General features: G+C 36.6%; 1 protein-coding gene across 1 annotated transcript in view; it reads left to right on the top strand.

The window, feature by feature from the left end:
* The window catches only part of cngk (cyclic nucleotide-gated potassium channel), a 67,622-nt gene extending 46,141 nt beyond the window's left edge, over window positions 1–21,481 (top strand). The window contains exons 28-42 of the mRNA XM_067375338.1: window positions 74–177; window positions 2,084–2,227; window positions 4,198–4,359; window positions 4,445–4,525; window positions 4,684–4,833; window positions 5,304–5,437; window positions 8,962–9,155; window positions 11,270–11,514; window positions 13,042–13,113; window positions 13,254–13,525; window positions 14,991–15,112; window positions 18,898–19,124; window positions 19,254–19,411; window positions 20,957–21,060; window positions 21,189–21,481. Coding sequence (XP_067231439.1) covers window positions 74–177; window positions 2,084–2,227; window positions 4,198–4,359; window positions 4,445–4,525; window positions 4,684–4,833; window positions 5,304–5,437; window positions 8,962–9,155; window positions 11,270–11,514; window positions 13,042–13,113; window positions 13,254–13,525; window positions 14,991–15,112; window positions 18,898–19,124; window positions 19,254–19,411; window positions 20,957–21,060; window positions 21,189–21,481 — 2,462 coding nt within the window. The remainder of the gene's footprint in view (window positions 1–73; window positions 178–2,083; window positions 2,228–4,197; window positions 4,360–4,444; window positions 4,526–4,683; window positions 4,834–5,303; window positions 5,438–8,961; window positions 9,156–11,269; window positions 11,515–13,041; window positions 13,114–13,253; window positions 13,526–14,990; window positions 15,113–18,897; window positions 19,125–19,253; window positions 19,412–20,956; window positions 21,061–21,188) is intronic.
* Window positions 21,482–25,402: the final 3,921 nt, after the last annotated feature.

The following is a 25,402-nucleotide window of genomic DNA, read 5'->3' as shown; positions in this document are numbered from 1 at the left end:
TTTTATTCATCATGTTTTTCATATTTCTAATAAATTAAAATAAATCTGTTTATTTAATCATGTGTTCTTTCAGATACTATTACTTTCCAGCAGCTGTATTTAATGAGCTTGTACTATATCACTGCAACAGTATGTAGTGTTGGATTTGGGGACATCCATCCATACACAACTTCAGCGGTAAGTATCATAGCAGTCAAATATTAGATGTATAAAAACATGTAGGTGACATTTTACCCCAAAAGTAAAAGCAGACATTCAGTCAATACATATATAGATAAATAATAAATAAATAAATAATAAATTGGCTTTAAAAAGAAATACATTTATATATATATATATATATATATATATATATATATATATATATATATATATATATATTTATATATATCAGAGTTTCTGCTAGAAAAAAATGGTGCCGGTCAAAGTGACCGGCAGATGTTTCGTTTCCGGACATTTTGATGATATGCCGGTCAAATATCGCCTCTTAATTAGTCAAGTTGAGGAAAACTGAAAGCAGTTTATGTAAATTAAAAAATGACATAATCAGGCCATAAATGCAACATGTTTATTAGACATTTAACATTTAAATTGGCCACCGTGTGAAATGACTCCTTGTCAAATGAACTTGAGCAAACAAATGACTAGGCCTATAACATTGTCTCGCGTCATTTTTGGCTACTTTTTACGCTTTTTTGGCATTAAATTGTGCGCCGCAACATGGTCATTGCTCTGACTATGTTCAATGAGAGCAGACATTCTCAAATTATTCGACCCTCTTGTGAATCCGTTGCGTCGTCCTGCCTTTTCGCAGCGCGAACAGAAAATTTTTTCGTTACCATCAACTACCTCACATCTTAGCCATGGGAACTTGTCACTCCATTCTGACCGATACGCCCTACACTTCGGCTTTTTCTCCGGTGGTGGCGGAGCTGTCTGGCTCTGGACATCTGAAGCTTCAGGCGTTCCTGATTCAGTATCCTCCTTCGTGTCTGGCCTCTGAAAAAAACTTTTAAGGCTAGGGCCTGGGCCTGGCCATATTTGAAACGTCTCTCAGTAGTTTGTGGTTTAGGTCTGTATTATAGCCATTAGGCATGCGCTTCATTTGAAATGCAACATGCGATGTTGTTTAAAAACTTTCAAACGGTCGATTCAGATTGTGTTAGGGGGGCGGGATTATTAGGCAATTTTAATCGGACAATTTGACCGGAGAGATTTAATTTTGTCGGACATTTAATTTTTTTTCCGGCCAATGTCCGGCAATTACCGGACAACGGAAACCCTGATATATATATATATATATATATATATATATATATATATATATATATATATATATATATATATATATATATATATATATATTTTTTTTTTTTTTTTTTGTTTTTTGAAAAATAAATCCTTACCCTATTCTTTTTCTTTTTTATGTAGTGATAATTGGAATGAGAGATGTTTAAAAACAATCATAAGCTTTGTTTTGCAATTTTTCATTTTGAGTTCAAATAGAGCCAGGTTTTGTAATTTTCTGCCTTATAGTAGACTGAAATAAATATAAATATATAAATATATAGATTTAGTTAATATGCTAAAAGTAAACTGTGAGACTTGAATTCACTCTTTTTGAAATTTAAAGATGCAGTGTGTAAATTTTAGCAGCATTTAATTGCAATATAGAGAGGCTAAGGTGGCCAACACTGGACAAAGATGTCGTTATCTGAGACAGAAGAGAGTAACCAGTCAAGCAAACGTGCTCTGTAGAGCAGTTTGTCTGTTTAGGGCTACTGTAGAAACTAACCGCCGGTGCAAAATGGCGACTTTGTTGTAAGGGGACCCCGGTGTATGTAGACAGAAATGGCCCATTCTAAGCTAATAAAAACATAACAGTTCATTATTGTATTGCATTTTTGTCAATAGATCTGCTGAAAATGTACACATTGCACCTTTAAACCTCTTTATTTTAACCAACAAATCAAAGCCCCATTTTTTTCATATTTCACACAATGATTTTATCTCATATGCATGTTTAGAGACTTTATGCATCTCCAGATACTGACTTTTCTTTGTGCATAAACAAAATTTTCAGAAAGTTATGATGATTTTCATCATGATTTCTGGGACACTGTTTTGTGGCTGGTTATCAGGCACTATTACTGCTTTGCTGGCGAACACAGATGCTATGAGAGCTGCTTATACAGAGAAAACTGAGAGCATGAAATTATTCTTGAAGGTATTCATTTTCACTCAGAGTCTGTTTATTAGAGATACACATTAAAATGTTTTGAAATATGTATAAACAAAATTCCTTTTATTAATAACATGTATCATTTAATTAAAATACAATCAAATAAAATAATATTGTAAATTAACGTTATAATAAGTCTTTGTTCTGTTTTTTAGCTGTAATGGCAAAATAATGGTTGTAATGGTTTTAAAATGACTAAACAGAAACACATCCATGCTTCATGGGATTCTTTGATGAACAGAGATTCTGTATTTATTTGAAATAGTGTTGTCAAAAGTAACGACTTCAATACCAAGTTAAAAATGTGATGCTTTGAGCGCTGTAAGCTGATTTGTAAACACCTCTGGCCATTGTGTTCACACACTCATAAGATATGTCTGTGATTGGCTACAATGATCAATGCTTCAAAAACATGTTGTAAATAGACATCAATGACGCTCTTCACCAAGCGCTTACGCAGATACACTAAGAAGCTTTTGAAAGCAGGCGTCTGTCGTGGACCATCTGCTGATAGATGCTTGCTTTACAATGGTCCCACTTTCAAACACTTCCGTGTGCTTTCAAATGCTCCCGTGTGTTGATCATTGTAGTCAATCACAGACATATATGTTGAGTGTGTGTACACAGTGGCCAATCAGAGGTGTTTACAAATCCGCTTACATACACGTCACATTTTAAAAATTTCAGTATCGACTTAGTTTCGAAGTCGTTACTTTTGACAACACTAATTTGAAATGGAAATAGTTTAAATAGTATAAATTATAAACCGATCAGGAATAACATTATGAGCACTGACAGCCAAATTGAGTTTGACAAGAGCCAAATGGTGATGGCTAGACGACTGCGTCAGAGCATCTCCAAAACTGCAGCTCTTGTGGGGTGTTCCCGGTCTGCAGTTGTCAGTATCTATCAAAAGTGCTCCAAGGATGGAACAGTGGTGAACCGGCGACAGGGTCATGGGCGGCTGAGGCTCATTGATGCGCGTGGGGGTGAAGGCTGGCCCGTGTGGTCTGATCCAAAAGACAAGCTCCTCAAATTGCTCAAGAAGTTAATGCTGGTTCTGATAAAAAGGTGTCAGAATACACAGTGCATCAGTTTGTTGCGTATGGAGCTGCATAGCTGCAGACCAGTCAGGGCGCCCATGCTGACCCCTGTCCACCACCGAAAGAGCCAACAGTGGACATGTGAGAATGAGAACTGAAGCATGGAGCAATGGAAGAAGGTGGTCTGGTCTGATGAATCATGTTTTCTTTTACATCACGTGGATGGCTGGGTGCATGTGCGTCGCTTACCTGGGGAACACATGGCACCAGGATGCACTATGGGAAGAAGGCTAGCCGGCGGAGGCAGTGTGATGTTTTGGGCAATGTTCTGCTGGGAAACCTTGGGTCCTGCCATCCAGGTGGATGTTACTTTGACACGTACCACCTACCTAAGCATTGTTGCAGACCATGTACAGCCTTTCATGGAAACGGTATTCCCTGGTGTCTGTGGCCTCTTTCAGCAGGATAATGCTCCTGCCACAAAGCAACAATTTTGAGGAATGGTTTGAGGAGGACAACAGTGAGTTTGTGGTGTTGACTACGCCTCAATTCCCCAGATCTCAATCCAATGGAGCATCTGTGGGATGTGCTGAACAAACAAGTCCGATCCATGGAGGATCCACCTCACAACTTACAGGACTTAAAGTATCTGCTGCTAACATCTTGGAGCAGATACCACAGCACACCTTCAGGGGTCTAGAGGAGTCCATGCCTCCACGGGTCAGGGCTGTTTTGGCAGCAAAAGGGGATCAATACAATATTAGCTCATAATGCTTGATCGGTGTAAATGTCTTTACAGTAACTTTTGATCAATGTAATTTATTGTAGGTGAATAAAATTCTTTAAAATGACATCTTTGAATGTTAGTGTACTATGTGTTGTATTAACTTATTTTTCCCCCCCTTTTTTAAGAGCCACAAAATAACTGGGCCTTTATATGACAGAGTAATTGGATTTTACACATTCCGATGGATGCGCACAAAAGGATTTGATCAGGATAAATTGTCTGAGTATTTGCCCTCTTCACTAGTCAGTGATATTTCAACAGTTCTTTATTCTGATTTTATAGCAAAGGTAAATATTTTCTTGGCAATTACTAATGTAACAATGACTGAAGAATGACACATTAATTATGTAAATGCATGATCTCTTTTTCTAGGTGTTTGGTCTTAATATCCATAGGAAGTCTGAGACATGTCGTCTGTCTCCTATGGCAATCAACAAAGCAGGGAAACTCGATGTAATAACATGAATGACAACTTCATTTCAAGATCATTTTGTTTGATCTTGTGCATATTTTTTTTTTTTTTTACTTTTTGTTTAGAATTAAATACATGTTGAAATGGCTGATTATTTTAATAAGCTAAAAGACTCTGACTTACAAGGTGTTGTTTGCAGGGGCCATTTTTTGAGAAGATCCTAACAAAGGAGTCTCTGGAACAGTTAAAAAATGATGGATGCTTCATTCGCTTATTAGCCAAAAGTATTTCACAAAGCCTGTACAGAGCCGGTGATCTCATATTTATGAAAGATGACATTGCATCAGAGGTTATTATTATTTATTAATATTACTATTTATGAAGGGCATAAATGCAAATAGGTTGGTAGTTAGATGTATAGAGTCACAAATTTTCGATTTCTATGTATAAATATACATTTCAATTATTCACTTTTTTTTTCCTAATGTTTTAATATCATTCGAAATGTTACAGTAGGTCTTTTTAAAAAAAATTTGCAAGCATTATGAAAAGCTTATGGAAATTTAAGGACTGGAATTGGAATTAGACTTGATATTTTCTGTGGGTGACTCTAAGTGCTCACCATTACACCAAGGTGAAGATCACTGTTAGACGTTTACCTCTGATTGCTGTTGTATTCATAGTGTCAAGCTGAACACATTAAGATCAAGAGCTATGGAAACATGTTGTGCATCTGCAAATTTTGTATGTCCACAATATGAGCCTGAAAGGGTAACAGCATGCTTATGATTGTTTAAAAATTGCACTTTGTTTTCCTAGATGTATTTCATCGATGAGGGAGAAGTGTCGGTTTTATCAAATAATGAATCAGCAGTTCTTTTCAAACTAAACCCTGGACAGTATTTTGGTGAGAGAACTTTCCTGTTTGGAGAACCAAGACCTTCCACAGTAAGGTTAGAATTGCTTTTATTTATTTATCTACTTAGTGGTACATTGAGTATGTTGGTATGTTAGGATTAATGAGGTGGGTTTATAGTGTCCTCCCATATATTTGACATATGAACAATGATGTATTCTAAAAATCGATTTTGGGCAGATTCACATGCAGTTAGACACGTTTCTCTAAATTTTACTGCTTTCTTATCATTTTTTTTATAAACGGCTTGTTGCTGACATTGTTGGGGAAAATTACATTTAAAAGTATTGCATTACAATATACTCCCTAAAAAAATAACTAATTGCATTAGTTACTTTTTATGTAAAGTAATGCGTTACATTACTTTTGCGTTACTTTTCCTTACCTGGGCTGGGTTTGCTTGTTTGTTTTTTTAATACTAAAATGTTTCTATTTTTTGGTCAAATGTTAAGGCCCTTTCACACCAAAAGTGAAATGAATAAGCCTCAGGCTGAAGAAAATGCATATTTACATTTGTACAGTAGAAGGCGCAGCTCAAACAAACCTCTTAGCTGTGCTGCCATTCTGGATTAAAGGTGCTCTAAGCCAGTGGTTCCCAACCTTTTGTCCATGAAGCCCCCCCTCCATACAGTACATATAAGAAACCCTGCAAACGCAAATTCACTCTCTACCAGAAGGTTGTGCTTATAGAACAGCAGCAATACATGGCTTTTCTTACTTAGTATTTAAATATCTACAAAAATCTTAAATCAAGATGCTTTTACTAGATAAGTAAAATTACATAAGATATTTTTTCTTGTTTTCTGGCAAAAAAATCAAAATGATGTGAGTTTTTGATAAAAGCAAGCTAAATTATCTGCCAATGGGGTAATAAAATAATCTTGTTTCTGTTTGGGACAATAACAAGAAACAAGATTTCAAACAGAAACAAGATTATTTGATTATTAAACAACATTTTTACATCCTTGTGGCATGTTTTCATCTCGATGCGTCTGGAAAACGCACCGTATGCACGTTGCAACGCATTGTTTTCGTTATGAGCGCGCCTGCCCCGCGTCTTGAAATAACTGACTTGCGCACGGAAAATACACGTTATGTGAACGTCCCTAAAAGAAAATGACATCAAAACTTTTGTGAAGTAAGCCAGTTCCTTCAGAAATGCGTTCATATAAGCCCCCACCCCAATTTAATGTGTAGAATTGTTTTACAATATTCTGAGCATCGCAACAGTGAGCTTGCTCTGCCCGGTACAGTATTTTCTCTCCTCTTCTCTTTGCGTCCGTCTTCAGTGTGTCCCATCTCTTGCCTCTGTTAATGGCCTCACAAATTACATTATGGGAAATTATTGCAGTGCATTTTGTTTGCAAGTCTGGGGCAAAAAATGGAACTGGACGGTTCTGACTGATGGTGGATAGACCAGTGCATCTCTACTACTGGCAACAAAAATAAAGTAGTTTGAACCATACACACGTTTTCACTGCGTTATTGTATACACACCAGCCGCTGCTGACTTTTCATTTTTGCCGCGGCTCTCGCAGCTGGTGTGAACAAGCTTGCGTCTTTTGTATCATAAAAATGTTATCGGTTTATGTGATCGACGAGCTGAGAGACCACATATAGAATCAAAGGAATTAATTGACATTTTCGGATAAATGGGCGATCATTTGGTGCATTCCTAGCCCCCCTAAGGGAACCACTGCTCTAACCGATGTCATGCGTTTTTAGGCCAAAACATTTTTTGTCACATACAGCAAACATCTCTTCACTATCCGCAAGCTGCCTGTCCCCTGAACACACTGTAAAAAAACACGGTCTCTGTAGTCGCCACAAGCTCCAAAAATGTCAACAAAAACTACCTGGTGCAGCCTGGACCACGAATAATAATAAACATGCTCCAGCCAATAACCGACAAGAATGATTTTAAATGCGAGTTCATGACCGTTTTAGGAAGCACGGAGGGTAGGAGGAGGAGGAGGCGGGAGGGTCTAGCTAACCTCTCTTTTGTTTGACAACATTTCGAACGTCAACACTCTTACTTCTAAATCTAATCTAAAGTAAAATCTGCTTACTAGTATGGTTGAATTAGATAATTGAAGGTCAGCAGCAAAGACACTGGTTAATAAGTGAGATTAAACACAAAGTATATCTGTGTAATTTAATATATTATTTTTTACAGTTTTTTGTAAAATTCTGAGACTGCATTTTACTATATATTTACTATATCCACTCGCTAGTACCTTTACTTACCGTGCCGCAGAACAGTTCAGCCTGATGGTGGAAAGCACTTGATTAGCATCGTCAGGTAAAATAACTTGTTAATGTCTTTAACAATAGGCTATTTCTGACATGACTGCAGATATGGTTAATGCCATTATTCATAGTTAAACTTTGAAAAAAAATGTTTAAAGTAAATATTTGATGCATTTGTTGGCATGTACTTGCAAAATTACTTACCTGAATACATTATAGGTATTGCTCGTGTTAAGGCAGCATCAAAAAACAGGACTTTGCACTATTGTACTGTAGTTCTCTATGTATAACTATAGTTGTTTTTATAGTGCATCAGAACTAGAGATGAAATGGTATGAAAACAGCAAATAAAATTAGCAGAATTGTGCATTTTTTGTTTGCATAAACATTAAAATAACATGTTAAACATGTTAAAAATAATGTTAAAATAACATTAAAAACGACAGCTGGATTTTTAAACAGGTGTCTTACAACATAACATGTTATCTACTAATGCGTATTACATGTTTAAACGAAGTTTTGACACAAAAAAAGTTTTATAAAATGATGAACTTCACATTTCTGCCTTTAAAGGATTAGTCCACTTTTAAATAAACTTTTCCTGATAATTTACTCACCCCCATGTCATCCAAGATGTCCATGTCTTTCTTTCGTCAGTCGAAAAGTAATTAAGGTTTTTGATGAAAACATTCCAGGATTTTTCTCCTTACAGTGGACTTCACTGGACTCCAAATGGTTGAAGGTCAAAATTACAGTTTCAGTGCAGCTTCAAAGAGCTTTAAACGATACCAGACGAGGAATAAGAGTCTTATCTAGCGAAACGATCTGTCATTTTCGGAAAAAAAAATATAACTGTATATGCTTTATAAACACAAAGTATCGCCTTGAACATACTTCCGGTTTGCGGAAAAAAACGAAACTGGCGCCGCGTTCGTTCTGTAAGTAGAATAGGAAATGGATAGGACATACAGTGTCTGGTATCATTTAAAGCCCTTTGAAGCTGCACTGAAACTGTAATTTTGACCTTCAACCATTTGGAGGCCATTGAAATCCACAATAAAGAGAATAATCCTGGAATGTTTTCATCAAAAACCTTGATATCTTTTTGACTGAAGAAAGAATGACATGAACATCTTGAATGACATGGGGGAAAGGGTGTCAAAATAATAAATTATAAACATTTGATCTGCTCCATAAATTCATCGGTGACATATAATAGAAATATAATAAAATACTTTTAATAAAATAAAAGTAATAAAATACCAATTTGCTGTATGTGTAGCTTATTGATATTCCCCATTTGTTTTTCAGGGCTGAGACAAACTGTGACTTGTATGTGTTATCAAAGGCAAGCCTTGATGAGGTATTGAAGCATTATCCTAAGATTTACGAGGAAATGAATAGCAACACTGAAACAATAAAACAACTGTTACAAAACGAAGATCATCCGAGAAAGAAATTTACAATGCCTGACTCTGCAGAAGAGACTTTCTTTCGAGCTGGATGTAAGTTATTTGTAATCCCTTTTAATGTTGAACTATTGCGTTTAATCTATGTACGATGGGCCAGTTGCATAAACATAGCTGCTAAGTTAAGACTGTCTTTAGAACTAGTCTGACTACTAGCAATTAGTTAAGGCTAATCAGTCTTACTGACCCGTTTTGAAAAAGAAAAAAAATGAGATGAGTAACAGTTTATGCAACTGGTCACAGAAACGCAATACATGACTTTCAAACTACCCAAATTTTTTTACTGCTCAGATGAAATAACACAGTGTTCACCTTTATTCATCTCATTTTTAGGATCCTTTGTCTTAGACAAAATCTGGACCAACAGTTAAACTCTTATAAATGTGAAATAAAGAAATGGAGCTTCACGAGCAACTGGCTTCCCAAGTTGTTTGTGTACTCATTTTTGCAGTAACAGAAAATATGCCATGATAAAAACATATATTTAGGTAATAAACAAATACTATGATCTTGAAATAAAAGAGAGCAGAGGTGTACATCATGTTATATATGTTACTGGCAATGTGTGAAATCCGGCACTGTGTAGAATATATAGCCTAGGGAATATATAGAATGCCTGAAGTTCGTAGACAAAATATCAAGTGATTTATATTTCACACATTTCCTAGGTATTCTATACAATGCCAAAGGGCCACCCGGCTTGTCATTCTGTATAATACCTAGGTGATGTATAGAACTGCCTACATTCTATATATTCCCTAAGCATTCTATAGAATACATTGAATACATTATATACTTTGAAAACTTGAAAATATCAGGGAATTTCTCCTGTAAAGCTGAAGGACTGGAAAATTTGTGGAAATGTATGTAATAAATGTAAATGTATTATTATTATTATTATTATTAATAATATTTTTAAGAACATTCTTTTTGGGAATATGAATATTTCTTAAATTGTATCTTAAGAAAAAAAAGGAACACTCCACTTTTTTTGAAAATAGTCTCATTTTCCAACTGCCCTAGAGTTAAACAGTTGAGTTTTTGAATCCATTCAGCCGATCTCCGGGTCTGGCGGTACCACTTTTACCATAGCTTAGCATAGTTCACTGAATCTGATTAGAGCGTTAGCATCTCGCTCAAAAATGACCAAAGAGTTTCGATATTTTTCCTATTTAAAACTTGACTCTTCTGTAGTTAAATCGTGTACTGAGACCGACGGAAAATGAAAAGTTGCGATTCTCTAGGCTGATATGGCTAGGAACTATACTCTCATTCCGGTGTAATAATCGAGGAACTTTGCTGCCGTACCATGGGTGCAGCAGTGCAATGATATTATGCAGTGCCACTCACAAATGTCTCCATGGTTACAAGGCACACTCCCTGTGCAAGCAGGGGGTCGGTGCGTAATATCATTGTGCCTGCTGCACCCGTGGAACGGCAGCAAAGCCCCTTGATTACTACGCCAGAATGAGAGTATAGTTCCTAGCCAGTAAGCAATAACACTAGCTAGCTAAATATAATTTTACTACTAGTAACATGAATGTGGAAGAGTAGTCTGAAGTGACACAGATCGATCATTTAGCCGTATGATGTGCTCTCTCTAGCTACAGATACAGGATACATTCACTCTAGAGAGAGTGCAAAAGGCGCAAATGAATGGGAATAACTGTGGCATCTTCTATCTTTGAGACAGGTTTTTATAAAATAACTATTTTAACTTGACACGGCTCATTAAAAACATGCCACTGACTGATTAACTCCCATTAAGCCAGTCGCAACAAAAATAGTCTGAGGTCTTATTATGATGCAGGAAGTGCAAAAAGACAAGCTTTGAGCTTTTTCATGCAGCAAATCTTCAGCAGTACCTGCCTTTCAATCAAATAACACCAAAGCCTGTCGTTTTCTTCTTAAGAAAAAAATTAAGATGTTCTTAAGAAAATATTTGAGAACTTAAACTTTCGAACCTCTTAAAAAAGATAAATGAAATATTTACGATTCCTGAAATTGGTTTCAGATGGCAAAATCATAGCAAAAAATTGTACAGTGTACTGTTAACACACCTATAATTCTTATTCATCTGCCACGTTTCTCTTGAATGCATTTTCATCCTATGAACACAACATGTAAAATGATGTTTGTATCTCTTACAGGTGCAAAACTTTATAGGGATAAAATGGCTGAGGAGGAGCACAGAGCTAAACTCCGTTCACGTCCTGTGATCATAAGACTGTGCACATCAATCTCATCAATGCTCATCCAATTTTTCCTGAAGATTTTCAACAACATGAGAAGTGTACACAACAAAACCATTGTTCCTGAGAACAGTTTTCGAGTGGTCTATCAGTACACATCTTGTCTGCTGATCACAATTGTTTTCTGGGCAATAACATTCATGGTGTGTATCTTTTGTGCAATTTAGCAGTTCTCTTGCAATGAAATTTATTCTTAAAAAAAATTGCCATTTTTCAACCCACTTTGGATTGAAACAATGTCGGTAGTTCTTGGTAGCACCTTGGAACTACCGACCCTGGAACTATACAAGTCGACACCATTTTGACTAAAACTTTGCTAAGAAGTATTTCATTAATTTCTAAGAAGTAATCATTCCTACTTGAGCTTGATGGTTTGCCATGGTTTGTTGTGCTAGTCTGAATAGACTTTTGACTGTAAATGTTCACCTAGTGGCTGAAATTGCTGCAGTAAAACCTATAGACTTAGTGTTAGTTCACCCAAAAATGACAATTCCTGTCATTAATTACTCACCCTCATGTCGTTCCAAACCTGTAAGACTTTCATTCATCTTCGAAACACAAATACAGATCTTTTTGATCAAATCTGAGGGTGTTCTGTCCCTTCATAAAAAGCCTATGCAACTCACACTTTCAAGCCTCAGAATAGTAGTACAGACAAAATTAATCCATGTGACTCCAGTGGTTTAACCTCAATTTTATGAAGCCATGCGAGTGCTTTGCTTGCACCAAAACCCCCAAAACATACATAATATACCACTTTATTTGCGAGATACTGAATCTCCAACTGGCATTCACTCAACAACATCTGTTCTTGTGTCATGTTGTTTGTGGAGATAAATATTTTGAAAAGCTCTCAAATTTGATCAAAAAGATCTTTATTTGTGTTCCAAAGATTACAGGTGTGGAACGACATTAGGGTGAGTAATTAATGACACAATATTCAAGGTTTCAATGTTGTTTTATTTATACAGCACATTTAAAAACAGCAAGCATGGCTGACCAAAGTGCTGAACAATAAAGCGAAGGAAAAAAAGAAAATACAAAGTGAAACATACATTCACACAATATACTCATACTGAATTAAAAGCTAAAGAAAAAAAGTAAGTTTTAAGAGAAGATTTAAAAATAATTTTCATTTTGGGGTGAACTAAGCCTTTAAAATAAAAGAGGAAACCTTATTCAAAACTCTTTTTTGAATTTGAGTTTATTTCAAATATATTAATCAAGACAGGCTGTCTGTCACACTATCCCTTACTGCAAATGATTCTCTTTCTTAAACATCAAAGGGTTAGTTTACCCAAAAATGAAAATTCTGTCATCATTTACTCACCCTCAAATTGTTCCAAACCTGGATACATTTCTTTGGTCTGTTGAACACAAATGAAGATATTTTGAAGAAAATTTGTAACTAGGCTGCTTTGGGGCACCATTGAAAAAATAAATAAATAAATAAATACTATGGAAGTCAATGGTGCCCCAACAGTTCACTTTCTCACATTCTTCAAAATATCTTCCTTTGTGTTCAGCAGAACAAAGAAAGTCATACAGGTTTGGAACAACCTGAGGGTGAGTAAATGATGACAGAACTTTAATGTTTGTGTAAACTATCCCTTTAAGTATTGGCACAACACTAAATCTAAAAAGGCTCTCCTCTGTTCTCTCTCTCTCAGCCTGCTGTGTTTGATGTTAACTGGTATTTGTTATTGCTCACACAAGTTGTTGAGTTTCTTCAGATATGTGAGGTGAGCCAAAGATTATCACAGATTTACATTCAACTCAAGATTATTCCCAAAACATAACACAAAACTATATTATAGCTGATATGCTATAAAGATGTAGACCTTATTAAATGTAATTCTTCCCACCTTTTTTTTTTTTCCAGATTTTCCTGAAGTTTCACTTTTCTTATTATAATACCAAAGGAACATGTATTTCAGATTACAGATCAGCGTCCCGTAACTACTTGAATCGAAAATTGGGATATGTCTTTGATATGGTCTGTTCATTTCCATATGGCCTTCTAGTTATGCACCATATGAAAAAGGAGCCTGCAGATTTCCTGCCTATGATTATTTATGTCCGGATTGGTCACTTGCCACGCATTATTTCACTATTAGTTTTTATGTGGAAAGAAGAACAGTCAATAACATCCAAGTATGTCTTTTAGTAATATTTGTTCATTAAAGGTGCAATATGTAATATTTTTGCAATAAAATATCCCAAAACCGCTAGGCCAGTGTTATATATATATATTTTTTTTTCACTTGAGTACTTACAATATCCCAAATGTTTGCAACTATTTGTAAATCTTGAGAAAATTGCAATTTTAACCAAGGCTCCGGAATGTGTGAGGAGTCGCCTGTCAATACCTGCGTTACCCTCGGTTTCCGGTTTGATTTTGTAGAAACCATGGAAACACCAAAAACGCTTTAATATATTACATGTTTTAATAGGCAAGGGAACAACTGTTTTAATATATTTATAGACAGAAAACTAATTATTGTTATATAGCTCAACACGTTTAGTCTTAATGTTTAAATCTAATTTTCTTGATTTTGTTTTTTTGTACCATGCTTTACCATGCCTCAGAGAAAAACACTATTTTGTGAAGTAGCTAACATAGCATGATCAGAAGCAGCTTTATTTTTAGTAACAGTAATACTGTATTTTCTCCATCATACAATATGATTTAAAATTAATTGCATGCCATTTATCAACACAAGCCATAAAGCATTTAATATGAAATTGTAAAATCTGCAGTGTGTAACAGTGTCTCACAGCAGCCGCCGAGTGAACGCATAGAGTAACGTTATAACATAATTTTCAACACACTCAAATGTATCTAATATGATAAACAGAGCTGTGTTACCTCATACTCATGACTGGAAAAGCGGAAGCGTGAGGCGTGTGTTGATCAATCGCTCCAGCTCCTCGTTCACCTCCACAACACTCGCTCCTGCTCTGCTTCATACTACAGTAACGTTAATAATCGCATCCATGAACATTTCTTCCTGAGTCCAATCCCTATTTTTTTCCACCATCCGTTGAGGTGAAGACCACATGTCCCTAGATTCCGCTCTCAAACTTGGCGTCATCAAGTTACTCCTTTGTTTTTAATAGGCATCTAGCGACCTCTAGCAGACAGAAAATCTCACATAGTGCACCTTTAATTTGATTTACATTTAATATTACTTGCATTTCCCTAAAGTCCATTGGTCCTACTTTATATTGTGTCTTTTACTACTGTGTAACTTTTAAATTAATCATTTGATACAATGCACTTATTGTGTACATACATGTTTTTACATTGTACTTATGTAATTACAGGTGCCTTCACTTACACCTTACCCCACCCTTAAACCTAACCATACTGTAACACCAAACCTGTCCCAAACATCACTCGTATCCACCTCAATAGTGTTTCACAAAAAAACATGAACACAATAAGTACAGTGCACCTATTATTTATTTGATATAAGTACATAGTAGTTAAAGACAACTAATATAAAGTGCGACCAATCTATGTATTTAAAATATTTTATTATTGTATGCCTAGTTTTTCATTTGCAAAACAAAGTCACATTTGCCCCTTTTTTCCCCCTTGTTTTTATGTTTTCAGTGTTCTGTACATTAGGATGATCAAGTACTTCGTACACTCAATCCTTTTTGTCCACTGTGCGACAGTGCTCTGCATTTCATTTGTTGAAAGTCATGGAGTAATGTCATGGATTACCAAAACAGGTAAGCAAAACAAAAACATACAATAATTTAAAGGAGTCAGAGCATTATACATCAAAATCCCCTTGATCTTTTAAAATTATATTTGAAATAATGTTTTAAGAATATACTGTAACTTTCAGAACATCCGACAAAATGTGTATCAATTTAGATTTATGCATTTGGCAGATGCACATTACATGCAGCTTGCATTGTATTCAAACTAATATATATGAACTTTTAGTTTGCTTATTGGTTTAAATAACGATGTCTGTACATAATGTGTTACTTGTGCAGATCTATACTGTCTGTACATGTAACGCCTGTGGCGTTTCCATATTTATGGTGTCGGCATATGTCTCTAAATCATTATAAGACGCAAAAGGCACTTTTGGCTTTTTGCAATTTGTATAATGTGTGAGCAAGCAGCAGAACATGAACACCTTGTAAGTGAGAATGGTTTGTTGTTTTGAGCATATTCACAGTTTAACATACTCACCCTCATGTTGTCCCAAACTCGTAAGACCTTCATTCATCTTCAGGACACAAATTAAGATATTTTTTAATGAAATCCGAGGGTATCTGAACCACACATAGGCAGCAACGTCATTGCACCTTTTGAGGTCCAGAAAAAGGCCCAGTAAAGACATACAGTAGATAAAAAAAGTGTATGTGACTACAGTGGTTCAACCCTACTGTTATGAAGCGATGAGAATACATTTTGTGCGCCAAAACAAAAATAACGACTTTATTTAACAATTTGAAATGTTGCCGTGGTGAACGCAGTGCAGGCTTCCGTGTTTATGTCTGAATGCCGTCTCAGTATTGGCCGGCTCCTGCATCAGCATCACACACATGCGTCGTGCTCCTCACATGAACAGCGTTGGGTAATACTGAGCTGGCTATTGGCTGATGCTGTATTCTTGTTGCTTCATAACATTAAGGTTGAACCATTGTAGTCATGTTGACTGTTTTAAAGATATCTTTAATACCTTTCTTGACCTCAAAAGGTGCAGTGATGTTGCTGACTATGTGTGGTATACCCTTGGATTTCATTAAATAATATCTTAATCTGTGTTCTGAAGATGAATGAAGGTCTTTTGGGTTTGGGACAACATTTCACCCTTTTTATTTCACCCTGTAAGTGTCTGCAGTGAACTGAGTTCTGGTGGACCAGCTGCACCAGCTCAGTTTTGCACTACTATCCTGGTCCACTAGTGATCGCAACCGAATCATTCTTTTAAACCAGTTCACCAAATCGGACTGAACTGCGACTCGAGTCTGCATCTGCAAGTTACTTAATCAAAACTCAATTTCGGACGTACCTGAGAGTCACAACTAGAAAGAGTTGGTTACAATAGGTGTCGAGTCACCAGTACACTGAACTGTTGAAAGAAACTGAGCAGTTTACTTGAATGAGGGATTGAAATGTAAATTTCTTTATAGTTTCTAATGGTTTACTTAAAAAGGTGAGTTGATTAAGACTAGTTTTTTCTACACATGTAAAACATCCACATTTCACATCATTATTGGGTGATTTTTTTTGTCGTCAGTGTTTGAATACAGGTGTGTATTTTTATTTGAAGTGCTTTATTTTCATCAAATAATACCTTCATCACAACTGCAGGACGTTTCACATACAGTAAGAGAGATTCAGTGTCACCCTTTAAAGTTGTTATTGGGTGCATAGGGTTTTTCCTGAGTCAAAAATGGTCTCTGGTGGTGGCGGATAAACACAGTCATCCACACACAGTACCCATGTGAACTGCGAGCCCCGTACTACTGACAATAAATCCAGAATAAATGCAATGAAACAGTTTGTAATATTAACTTATCCTATTCATGAAATAAGACAATAATCACTGTCAGGACAGATCTTAAAACTATCACACTTTGGGTTCTTAAAGAAGACAAGGAAAAGGACGGCAGTTCAAATAACAGTGAAGCTTTAATTACTCAGAACAAAAGAGATGTCCATGTAATAGTGTGTAGTAAAACACAACCAACACCAGACAATGAACACAAAACTGAAGGGGTGCTTCTCAATATCCCTCCTCGTTTCCTCGCTCCTCCGTCCTCCATCCTATGACCCGGAAACCAATCAAGCTCAGCCATCTTGAAGGACATCTCAATTCTCTAATTGCGCCTTGAGGATCGAGGAGTGAGGAATGTATGCTAAATGTATGCTTTACTTTTGCAGTTTAAATAAACTTTACATCTCACGTATTTCAACAGGCATCTTGCTTTATTAATATATCTTATATTTTTTTAAATAACCAAACTTTAACAGCATATGGGTAGATCCCTCGAGTGCAGCTGATGACGCTTTGAAGTGACGCTAAAGAGAACGAGGATATCATTTCACTTGATTCAGTTCCTCCATCCTCAAGTCTTTTCCTTGCGTCCTTCTCTTGCATCCTGAAGGGGTGGAGCTAAGACGCGAGGAAAGGAAATGAGGATGCACAAATAAGGATTGAGGAGCACCCAAGGTCTTAAATACATCAGGTAACAAACTCAAATGAAAACAGGTGTGCACTAATTAATACCGAAATGAATAACAATGACAACAAATGATGAGAGAGGAACCCAGGACACAAAGAAAAGCAAAATAAAAGTCTTTGAAAACTAAACCAAACAGGCTAAACATGTTTTATATTTTAAAAATGTCAATATTTATAAATAGAAGCTGTCAATTACAACACAAGTCACACAAAGCTGCACTCTTGCGAAAACTCCTGTCAATGAAGCCATCTACATCTCTTATTGACATTTTTTTATACTATGTTGGTTATACAGAACTCAGTGGTGAACAAATTCAGTGGTGTTGAGTGTATTCTGACTAACTTAAAGGGATAGTTCACCCAAAAATGAAAATTCAGTAATTACTCACCCTCATGTTGATACAACCATGTAAGTCTTTCATCTTTGGATCACAAATTAATATTTTTGTGATTAAATATGAGCGGTGGAATACTCCTCCATTGGCTTTAAGGGGGCCCAAACTTGTCTGTCCAGAAAGTCAGTGAAGAAAATGTTTAAATAGTCCATGCCACTACAGTGGCTCAACCGTGCGTTTCTCAAGCGACGATAATACTTTTCGTGCGAAAAAAAGCAAACAAAAGAATGACTTTATTCAACTATTAATTTTCTCTCTTGTAGGCCTCTGACGTTAGTTCACGAGAGCTCCATGACGCATGCGCGAGAACTAAACTGACGACGGTCTTCTTCTACTACTACTTGTTACTGGCTGCTCACTCCTTAGGAGTATTACCGCCACCTAGTGTTCAAGATGAAGTGCTGGCATCGCCGGAGGCACTAAACTTTGTTTACAAGCAGGTGAACGCGCACGCTGTATGTAAAAACCATTATTACCAAAAGCACGATCAATGTCGAATTCAATAGCTTACATACAGCGCGCACGTTCACCTGCTTGTAAACAAAGTTTTGCGCTTCCGGCGATCCCAGCACTTCATCTTGAGTAATTACTGACAGAATTTTCATTTTTGGGTGAACTATCCCTTTAAAAACGTCTGATTGGCCATTGTGTTTACATGCTCAACAGATACACAAACACTCACAGGAGTGTTTTAAAGCAGCCGGCTATCAGGAGAACTGCAGAATGGCAGATATCGTCACATTAAATGATCAAATAAATCTTTGGCGGGACAAAGATTCATTTTAATAGTTTTAATCCAGGAAAAAGCACTATATCTCCTCTAACTAGCTCAAACCAGCCTTGTCCAACAAGGAATTCATGCTGGTTTATGCAGGATTTTTCAGCAGGGCAATTCTTTTTTTCTTCTTTTCAGAGATCTATGACTTCACTGAAATGTATAGATATGCTACGTACTGGTTATTACAAATTTACACAACAACAGGATATGGTGACATAAAGGCAACACACTTTGGAGAAGTGATGGCATGTGTTTTTCTAATGATTCTGTCTAAAGTTCAAGTGATTTATAAAATTGGACTTCTCGTCGCTACACAAACAAACAAGATAACAAAGCAGGAAGCCTTTGAGGAAAAACTGCAGGTAATTATAAACATTGTATTTCGGAGAACAACAGTCTTATTTAAAGTGTTTATGACATTGTAAAGTGTTAGGTTATTTGCAAGTACTCTAGTTCTGTTTATTTCCGAATAACCATGTAATCTGTTCCAGACTATTCAGGGGTACATGAAGCATGAGAGAATCCCCTCTGCACTACAAAATCGGGTGACGAGGTTCTATAGTTATCAGTGGAATCGCACTAGAGGGACAAGCACAGAGGTTTTATTCAAAGGCATCCCCCGCTCTTTGAAAATTGAGATTGTGTCAAGGTAAACAAGCCTATTAGGCAGTGTGTCTACCAAAGCATTTTAACCCGCCTGGAAACGCCTAGCTGGGGGTGCTTAAAGGGTTAGTTCACCCAAAAATGAAAATTCTGTCATTAATTACTCACCCTCATGCCGTTCCACACCCGTAAGACCTTCGTTCATCTTCAGAACGCAAATTAAGATATTTTTGTTGAAATCCGATTGCTCAGTGAGGCCTCCATAGCCAGCAATGACATTTCCAAACCATATTTAAATCAGTTCATGTGAGTACAGTGGTTCAATATTAATATTATAAAGCCACAAGAATATTTTATATAGTGATGGCCGATTTCAAAACACTGCTTCAGGAAGCTTCGGATCGTTAAATCAGCGTGTCTAATCAGCGGTTCGGAGCGCCAAAGTCACATGATTTCAGCAGTTTGACGTGATCCGAATCATGATGCGACACACTGATTCATAACACTCTGAAGCTTCATGAAGCAGTGTTTTGAAATCGGCCATCACCTATATTAAGTCATTATTTTGTTTTTTTGGCGCACCAAAAATATTCTTGTCGCTTTATAATATTAATATTGAACCACTGTACTCACATGAACTGATTTAAATATATTTTTTGTACATTAATGGATCTTGAGAGAGGAAATGTCATTGCTGGCTATGCAGGCCTCACTGAGCCATCGGATTTCAACAAAAAGATCTTAATTTGTGTTCTGAAGATGATCGAAGGTCTTAGGGGTGTGGAATAGCATGAGGGTGAGTAATAAATGACAGAATTTTTGGGTGAACCAACCCAAAGTGTCCATTTTGAAAATATCCATTTTTGGGGGAACTAACCCTTTAAGATTGAAAATAATAGGGGTGCACACTGTATCGACGGTTTTGGTCGTATCTGACATTTTTTTTCCAATTTAAAGGGTTAGTTCACCAAAAAATGAAAATTATGTCATTAATTACTCACCCTCGTATCGTTCCACACCCGTAAGACCTTTGTTCATCTTCAGAACATAAATTAAGATATTTTTGATAAAAACAAAATAACAACTTTATTCAACAATATCTATTGTGATTTCAAAACACTGCTTCATGAAGCTTTGAAGCTTTACAAATCTTATGTTTCAAATCTGTGGTTTGGTGCGTGTATCAGACTACCAAAGTCATGCCCCCCAGTGGTGAACCATTGAAATTTTAAAACACTTATGACGTAACGAAGTCTCGTTTAGTGAAATCACGTGACTTTGGCAGTTTGACACGCGCTCCGAACCACTGATTTGAAATAAAAGATTTGTAAAGCTTCATGCAGTGTTTTGAAATTGCCCATCACTACATGTTGTTGAATAAATTCGGTGCCATTGGATTTTTAAAAAATATCCTAATTTGTGTTCCGAAGATGAACGAAAGTCTTACAGGTTTGGAAGGACATGAGGGTGAGTAATTAATGACAGAATTTTCATTTTTTGGTGAACTATTTATATAACATACTCTATTCAAAGTTTCATTAAAATGTTTTTGAATTTGGTTATTAATACTATTTTTTTTTTTCTGATTTAGAATCTGCATACAGTATTTCAAGAGGCATGAGTTTTTCTCCCACTTTACAGAACCTCTCCTGAGGGAACTTGCCACAGGAATTTTCTTCCGATGTTTCCCTGCTGGTGAGCATTTGATAAATCTTTGATTGTGTATAACTGAAGCTTATAACTAGGTCTCAAGCTTACAACTTTACAACATTACTGAATAACTATTGTTGCATATTGATTTTTTTCTTTTCTTTGTTTTTAAGGGGAATATATTTACAGAAAGGGAGACATTTGCACTGCAATGTATGTGATAATAATTGGCAAGGTTAATCTGTGCCTGGACACAAAAGGTAAAAACACATTTCAGCGTCTCTCTGCTGGAGCAGCTTTTGGTGATCATGCTTTACTGCAAACTAAACACCATGAGACTGCTGTCGCCGCAAACTATGTGGATATTGCTATACTCTCAAAAGACTCTTTGTACAATCTGGACCTCTTATATCCAGCTGCTATGAGCCATGTGCTAAAGAAAGCATCTGATATTCTACAGCAGTAGTATACTTGTCACGCTTCTTCACTGCGACTGATAGTAATTAGTAGTTGATCAAATAGATAGCTGTGTGGTAGGTATATTGTTAAGTGCGACTGCAAGTCCATATTATTTTAGGATAATTTGTTTATCTACTATGGTAGATTTTGTAATGTAATGTTAATGTATAGAGTGATGCTGCTGATAAAAGCAATAGTTAATTTGTCATGTTCTATTTGTCCGACTAAATAACAAAATTTCCACATGAAATAAAAATCTTCAAAATTGCATATCATTACTTTGTGCTGAAAATTTATCCTCTGCAAAAATAAATACAAATAGAAATATTACATACAAATATTTAATAATCACTTGCACATGAATGGTTCTGCATGAATCGCCTATATTTTAGGCTCAAAACTTAAGAAATTTACCAAAAGATGACAACTTCACTATTCATTCTAAGATTAAAGTAAACTTTAGTTACCTACGCAATGTGTAGACAGGTTTTCCGCGGGGTCATAAAAAGTCATAAATTTAACAATAAGAATTTAAGGCCATAAAAAGTCATAAAAACGTCCGGATTTTCCATACAAGGTCATAAAAAACATTTAACCACGTCTTAAATTGATATGCTCGTCCATTAATTTGTTCTTCCATCAAAATGCGCTCGCGGCGACAATGGCATTCATTTGTTTCGCCTGTTGTAGTTCTGTATGAGGAATCTGGGTGGTATCACACTGGTACCACAGCGTTCCAGAACTACAAGGTCCATGCGGCAGCATACAGACTTGTCGGAAGGACTTTCACAGAAACCCGCGCGAACTCTGAACATACTGTATCATACTGAGTCACTGCTTAGTTTAATTGAAATCATCTTGGCTATCACAATTGGAAAATGTACCTTTAACGATCTATGGCTCGAAGACGGTGCGTTTAGTAGCTGGCTCAAGCCCATCGCTAACAATCGGTATCAAGTCTATTGCACTCTGTATAAGAAGACGATGGAGCTGTCTAGTTTAGGCATAAAAGCCTTGAAGTTGCATGCAAAGTCGGAAAAGCATGTCGTTGCTGTAAAAGGCCTGCAGCGGGTGCAGGTGATCCGTCAGTTTTGTTCGGCTCCGTCACTAACGTTACCCGGTCCAAGTACAGCGAGGGATTCCGTTTCTGTCGCATCCAGTGCCACACACACTGGTTTCGGATCAACCTCCACACTGAAAGCGGAGGTCCTGTGGGTGTTGAATACTGTGACCAAACACCAGTCGTACAACGGGAACGAGGATATTGCCAAACTTTTCCGAACAATGTTCCCAGACTCTGACATAGCCAAAACATGTATGTGCGGGAAAGATAAGACCTCATACATCACCCGGTTTGGCTTGGCAGATTATATTAAAAAAGACCTCATCTCCAATGTCTCGGGGCCTTATGTTCTCATGTTTGATGAAAGCTTAAATCACACAAGCAAGAAGAAACAGCTGGACATACACGTTCAGTTCTGGAATGACGACAAGGTGCATTCCCGGTACCTGGGATCACACTTCATTGGCCATTCCACGGCCCAGGATTTGCTAAATCACTTTAAAGTAAGTAATTAAAGTTTAATGTTTAAAACAAATACGATTTCTAATGCAGCATGTAATATTTGAAATAATTTCATCTTCAAACCTACGATTATGAATAGCCTAAAACCTGTGTTTGATCCATTTATTCAAACCAATTTGGTGAGTAGGGAAACCGTTATATAATAATATATGTTAATGGTGTCTACTCTGCACCACTCTAGTCATACTCTTTTGAGAAAACAGAAAAATAACTATATATAATATAACTAAATATAATCTAAATCTTTTAAATTGTTTCATCAATTGCATGGCGTGGTTGTATTTTCAGAAACAGCCCACATGGATAACTTGAATAGAAACAGACATGTAGGCCTAGTCAAACATTATACTTGCTTGAACTTGAAAAGTGCAAAAGTGTGTGTGTGTGTTATCAATTAAGTGGTATATTTATTTATCCTCATCTTTTTATTGTTTTCCCTCAAGGAGTGTGTGCAGCAGCTGAATCTCAGCAGGCTGGTCTCTGTATCGACGGATGGGCCCAATGTAAATTTAAAGTTCTTTGAGCTTCTCCAATCCGACTTAAATGAAATGTATGGGGGTGCTCAGCTGGTGTCCGTGGGGAGCTGTGGGCTTCATACTCTGCATAATGCTTTCAAGGCAGGTTTCTACATGTGGCAGGTGGAAAAGCTAGACGTTAAGAGCAATGCACATACTCTTTTAACAATGTTCCAGCAAGGAGGGAAGACTACATGACAGTCACAAAGTCATCAGTGTTCCCGCTATCATTCTGTGGCCATCGATGGTGCCTGCCTGTGGTAGAGAGAGCTCTGGAGGTCTGTCCTTCACTTCAGCTGTAAGAAAGAAGCTGCCAAACCCTGGTATAGGCTCGTATGATACAATAGAGGCTGCTCAAAAGGATCCCCTGATCTTGGCAAAGTTGCATTTTCTTGCAACTGCTGGTATCGGTGGGTGAAGTCAGGTAGAGGTACCGCATTTTCCTTGATCAGCAGCGTGCAAGGAAGGAGAGTGAAACAGGGACACAGAAAAGAAAGCCAAGAGGTTTCCACCTGTCTCGCCAGAGAGGCTGACATGCTGGCAGAGGAAGCAGAGGGCAAATCGTGTTCAAAGATGGCCCAGCTCCTTTCAAAATCAAACGCCCTCAGGCAGGCAAGCAAGGAGAAATTGGCTGAGCTGAAAAAGGTTGAGGAGGAGATCACCATTAAAGGAGACGAACTGAGAAAAATGTAGACAGACACTGACTGACTGACTTACTTGTTATTTTGGAAAGTAATGCCATAAAATAATTGTTAATTTACAATGTTACAATTGTTAAGTGTTCCTGTGTTCTTGATACTCAAGAAAAAGAAGGCGAAGGCTTCAGTTTCTTAATCTTAAGTAAGAAATAATAGAATTACTCTTTAAATAATAAAACTTGTTACTTTCAATGAAAGTCAATAATAAAGACTTTTGAAAGGAATTTTAATGACTGAGGTTATCGTAATTCGTGCATGTCATAAATTCAAATCATAATGGTCATAAAAAGGTCTTAAAAAGTCTTAAATTTGACTGATTAAACCCTGCAGAAACCCTGTGTAGAATATCGGATATCAGTAAAACATCATCAAATTAGATTTGAACTTGTGTATATTTTACAAAATGTAAATAGTTTTTTTTCTAGTACTTATGTTTATTTTATGTTTTTGACATTTAAATACAGATATGGTTGAAAACACTGAACAGTTGTGATAAATGACAAGCTCTAGGCACGTCCATCTCTGGTTCAGCGCCAGCCGAAGCACAAATGCAGATTTCATTTTACCAGTTGATAACGTGACGCACTGTTCACCCAAACGTTCACATAGTAAAAAGCTATATTAATAAGTATAGAAAACACTAAGGATTATTTGTTTGTTTTGACCCATGTAAACTACCACTTCAGAGATGTTAGAAACATTATTTTTCTTTGAAGCGAGAAGCTGCCATCATGTTTAAAAAAAAACAACATTTTATTAACAGCAAAAATTAATACTAGCCTAACTAACGCAAGTAAAAAGTTCTCAAGTTTACTGAACACAGGTAAACAAAAGGACAAATACATTAATCAAAATTACAACTGAAATAAACCTTTTTCCATGCAGGTCTATATAGTATAGGCTACTACAGAAAGAGTCTACTCCAGACATGGGCGGCATTAGGGGGGGGCAGTTGCCCCCCCATAATTTTTCCCGATGTGAGCCGTCAGCTCGTCCACTACAATTTGGAGCGGTTAATATATATATATATATATATATATATATAAAATTTCTCGGGTAGGCTACAGCTCCATCGCTACTTCTCGCGCACAGTTGAGCGCGAGCTTTTCAAAGATAGCCTACTCCGAGTC

This window comes from Chanodichthys erythropterus, chromosome 22, assembly GCF_024489055.1.
Source record: "Chanodichthys erythropterus isolate Z2021 chromosome 22, ASM2448905v1, whole genome shotgun sequence".
In the NCBI taxonomy this organism is placed as follows: domain Eukaryota; kingdom Metazoa; phylum Chordata; class Actinopteri; order Cypriniformes; family Xenocyprididae; genus Chanodichthys; species Chanodichthys erythropterus.
This window is presented reverse-complemented; position numbering and strand designations above follow the sequence as displayed.